The sequence below is a fragment of the Eleutherodactylus coqui genome, chromosome 6 (genome assembly GCF_035609145.1).
Source record: "Eleutherodactylus coqui strain aEleCoq1 chromosome 6, aEleCoq1.hap1, whole genome shotgun sequence".
In the NCBI taxonomy this organism is placed as follows: Eukaryota; Metazoa; Chordata; class Amphibia; order Anura; family Eleutherodactylidae; genus Eleutherodactylus; species Eleutherodactylus coqui.
Genome location: NC_089842.1, coordinates 171,678,339 through 171,683,545, shown reverse-complemented (window position 1 = coordinate 171,683,545; position 5,207 = coordinate 171,678,339). Strand labels below are relative to the sequence as shown.

At 39.7% G+C, this 5,207-nt stretch overlaps 1 protein-coding gene across 1 annotated transcript; it reads right to left on the bottom strand.

The window, feature by feature from the left end:
- Positions 1–1,871: 1,871 nt before the first annotated feature.
- SIX1 (SIX homeobox 1) lies at positions 1,872–4,655 on the bottom strand. Its single transcript, XM_066605824.1, has 2 exons — positions 3,913–4,655; positions 1,872–2,682 (listed from the first exon to the last, which is right to left on the bottom strand). The coding sequence occupies exons 1-2, from the start codon at positions 4,470–4,472 to the stop codon at positions 2,388–2,390; spliced, it is 855 nt and encodes a 284-aa protein (XP_066461921.1). The 5' UTR covers positions 4,473–4,655; the 3' UTR covers positions 1,872–2,387.
- Between the last annotated feature and the right edge of the window lie 552 nt (positions 4,656–5,207).

Below are 5,207 nucleotides of genomic sequence, written 5' to 3'. Positions count from 1 at the left end.
CTATAATGCTGCGCAACATTCAGATGAAATGTGGTTACAGCATTAAGGTAAATAATACAATTCTGACATTCCTGGGATCATGGTCCTTGCAGTTAGAAGGTTGTTTGTTTTAGGCTAAGTGTCGGGATTGTCCCCTTTCCCGGGCAGGCAGGCCCCTGCAGAGGGTGGCATCGCTCCATGTCCCCAAGCTGGGAGAGTAAACACTGCCGCCACTTACATAAACAGCTATTTAATGGCCCAAAACACCAACAAAAGGATCATTAGCTGTACCCAATGGGATCAGGCGTCAGGGATGTGCAAAGATAAACTAACTGCTCACTACTGAACTAGTATACAGGTATATAGCTATATGCCTTCACACTGTAAGTGATGTGTGTATCATGTGCACATGTAGAAATATGGATTATGAGTAATTACTTGTATTTGTGAGAAAAGTGGTAAAATATGAAAGTAAAACTTGTCAATTTTTCCAATCACGCTGCCATGTGTATTACACACACACACACACACACACACACATATATACATATTACACACTTATAAAATGTTCAGGTGCAATATTTCATACTTCTGTACTGATACAGTATCCTTCAACATGTACATTTACACATCTCAGAGGCACGCATACATAGATATATTCATGTACGGGCTACAAACACTTTTACAGGCATCACATTTATTCACAAACTGGTGTAGATATATGTATTGTTTATGGTTAGGATGCGCATTGTGTACGTTTTCTACTATATACCATCCAATATTGAGGTGGCCCATCCCTTTTTCATTTGAACAGATATAGTAGTCATCAAAAGTTTAAAATTGATGTTAAAAATACAAATCACCATTTACTACGTACAAATGTCGGGGGGTTATTAGGTGTGGGCTAGGGCTGATAAATACAATGAATGTCACTAGGAATAGAAACAGCATTGACCTAAAATATAGGAAAATGACATGTACAGTATATCACCCAGAGGGAGCAATTGCAAACCAATTCTCGAAAATTATATATATGTGTGTGCAGCTGCAAAATCTTGCAGCTAAGAGAAAAACGAGCTCTGCTTTATCACAGATATTATGCACAACGATACACATACATATATATATAAAGTTATACATATGTGTGTGTCAATATACACACATATCCATATATATATATAATATGTGTGTGTGAATATATACACACACACTCATATAATATAGTGTTATATATATATATATATATATATATATATATATATATATATATATATATATATATATATATATATATATATATATATAATATGATGTGTGTGTATATACATCAGACATTAGAGATTTGGTGTGAATGATACAATAACTAACTTGAACTCTCCATTATGTATGTAGCATGCGCAGCAGACGGGCAGCCCATTATGGTTATTGCACTTAATTGTTTTCCAATAGCAATCAACAAGAAATCCATGGTGATATGTCAGAAATATTGATATCTGTAGTGCCTGCGACAGTCTGCAGATCGCTCTGCAAATTGTGCGACTAATATAGGAAGGATTACAGTTATGTGGTTATTTACAGCTTTGTCTATACGGGATGCATCATCACCATTTACCTCCATATTTCACTGCAATAAATTGACACACAAAAATGCAAATTTTTGCGAAATTGTCTTTCATCGGCGAAGGAAAAATATGCGACGACCTCATATAGGTGCAATCAGGTCAGTGCTTTATACAGTGGCTGAGTTTTATAGAAATTATGTCCTTTTGTGTTTAACATTTTTACTGACTTTTAAAAAAATAAGTTGCATAAAAATGTGCGCAATTGTCGCAATGGCTATTATGAATTCCCTTTTACTTCGGACAAAAGACATCAGGCGCTATTAATTTTTTTCTAATACTGTATTTTATTATAAACTACTTTGCAATCGATGTATAACACTAAATTGTGAAAAAAAATTGTAAACGTAACCTCCTCCAAACTGGTGAACTTGCGTCATTGTGAACAGCACTCAGCCCAGAGATGTTTCTGTTTTTTTTCATTATTTAGGATTTTCTTGGGTTTTGAAGGAAAACAAAGATGCGGATCTTCATAAATAAAGCACAATAATAATATTTATAATATCCTGTGGTATTATATCCTATGGTGATGAGATGGAGGGAGCTTGGTAGGAGGAGGGTGTCCTAGTGCCTCTGTCCTCAGTTAGGCTAATTGCAGAAGAGCTATGGGGGGTATAAGAGCATTCAGTGAAGGTGGGTGAGCTGTGGGGTCTTGTCATCAACAGCAATAGAAAAAGTCTCTTTACATATTATTAAGTACCATGAGATGAGCCTTGAAACCACCAAGTGTCTTGCTATATACAATCATTATGCAGTCCATGGATGTCCCCATCCTATCTGATGATGTGTTTAGGATCCTAGATCCACCAAGCTGGAGGTGAGGGGTCCGAGCAGTGAGTCCTGCAGCTGGTGCTGATGGCTGGCTAGACCATGGCCGCCCTGAGAGCCACTTAGAGCGCTCAGAGTATAAGAGGAGCCCCCGGGGTGGCTGAGGTTGCCCTGCAGTAGGAGAACAGAGTTCTGGTCTGGGCTCTGAGGGGGTGAAAACTCTTCTTCAGAGCTGGACATAAGGGATTTTCCTCCGTCCAACGGAGACAGCTGGTTCTGTTTGTTGCTGGATGTGTTGTTGTTTTCTGTGTTTTCTCTGGAAAGAAAAAAGAAATATACAGAAGTTGTGGATGATTCAAACATGTGTAGCAATTTACCTACTATAAATATATTTTATATATACCTTTTATACAGTATATACCAGCTATCCCACTATCTGCCGGCCCGGCACTTCACTTGTATATCTATCTATCTATCTATCTATCTATCTATCTATCTATCTATCTATCTATCTATCTATCTATCTCATATCTATCTATCTATCTATCTATCTATCTATCTATCTATCTATCTATCTATCTCATATCTATCTATCTATCTATCTATCTATCTATCTATCTATCTATCTATCTATCTATCTATCTATCTATCTATCCTTCTCTGCCTGCCCAATAGTATACACATATCCTATTATTTTTTTCTTTCTTTCTCACTAGAATACATTTCATACGTAATTCAATTAATTTAAAGAGTATAGATTGTTTCACTGTGAATTTGCTTTGATCCTAAAACTAGATAGATAGATACATTAGATTAGATAGATAGATAGATACATTAGATTAGATAGATAGATAGTGTTTAGAAAAGACCGTGTTCACACTGAAAATATCTACAGAATGTGTTGTTGCTTTATAAACTATAGGAAAACATGATTGATTGATAGATAGATAGATAGATAGATAGATAGATAGATAGATAGATAGATAGATAGAGTATAAATGATGTATATTTTAGCAGTTCTAATCTTATACTGATCCACAAAATAACAATTTGTAATCTCCAGTCCTCTGCAGTGATTTCCGCCTGTATCCTCTGTGCTGCTGTGGCCATCCATACTGCAGTCATTCCGATATCCCCAGATGAGGTGTAATAATAATAAGACATATCTGTGAGTGGCAGTCTGACAGCCCCAGCAGAGTATGCGGTGAGCTAGGAAAACACGAGACTCCACATAAACCTCTGTATTTGTTTATGAGCGCCCGGCTACATGCAGAGATGCAACAACCGGCGAACTCATGACTGGGGGTGACTATCCTATACTCCTCATGCTACACATCTACTTTAACCCCTTGTGTGCTGGAGGCACTAGTGGTGGCACTGGTCACTCTTCTATTACAAACCACGTGTGGCAGCAGGATGGGGATTCTTTGTCTGGGACTTTTAGCAGACAGATGCGGGGGTTTGGTATTTGGCTGCGATCGGTTGCTAGCGCACAACATAAAGTCTGTATATGAAAAGTCCCCTACAGTGATAGAGGGGGTCTTACCTTTCTTTGGCTTCAGCAGCTCTGTCCCTTTGCCTCCTGTTCTTGAACCAGTTGCTGACCTGGGTGGTGGTGAGTCCAGTGGCCTCTGCCAGCTCCCTCTTCTCCCTGGGAGAGGGGTAGGGGTTATGAGCATACCATTCCCTCAGCACCCCTCTAGACTTCTCCTTAAAGCAGTAACTTGTCTCTTCACCATCCCATATGGTTCTCGGTAAAGGAAATTTCCTTCTCACCCGGTATTTGCCCACTGCCCCAAGAGGTCTCCCCCTGAGTTTCTCAGCTTCCACATAGTGCGCCTTGAGCCACAGCTGCTGCAGCTTGGGGTGGTTGTGCGGGGAGAACTGGTGACTCTCCAGGATCTTGTAGAGTTCTCTGAAGTTTCCTCTATGAAAAGCCACCACAGCTTTAGCCTTGAGGACACTCTCATTCTTGTGAAGGTGATCACAGGCTGGTAAGGACCAGAGGAACCTGCCCAGTCTCTCCAGGTTCCCCCCTTGTTGCAGCACCTCACATACACAGGCTACTTGTTCCTGCGTAAAGCCGAAGGAAGGCAGCATAGACATGCTGGAGACACAGCCAGGAGCTCCACATACACTGGATAAGAAGTAATGTAAGTCCAAGAGTATATCCAACAGTATAGAATCAGAAAAACACAGGAGTGCACAGGCTGCTCAGTACAGGGGATGCTGCTTGTAGCTGCTAGAAGTTTGTCACTCTTCTGGTAGAAGCCTCCTTAAAGCTCCACAGTGCTGTGCACACTGATTGGCTGCACATATAGGGGCAGGCTGTAGAGCATGGAACACAGACTGGAGGGTGGGGAGGGCAGGGGTGATGCTGCTGCCCTTGGGTGGGAAGAGAGAGGGGGGGGGATAGACACACCAGGGCCTTGCAACATGAGACCCTTCTCAAGTATCACCTAAGGGGACCCAAGACTCATCTCTGCACAAATCAATTATAACAGCAGAGCTCTGTGGGAAACAAAAATCAAAAAATGTCATTGTCCAGTTCAGGTGAGTTGGTATTTAATTACCTTAATGCTTGCTATGAATAAGACATGTGCTGATGAATAGATATGAATTATTGAAGAGCACAAAGTCAGCATGGGGAACATAGGGACTAAATGTATACAGATAGATAAATAGATAGATAAATAGATAGATAGAATGTGTGATGATGTTAATGTATACACATATCATGCATATAATATGATGCATTATATATCTAATAATAAATACATGATGTTATATGCCAAAAGTGTGTATATATTATTATATGCAATGGTAATATAGTGATTGCAT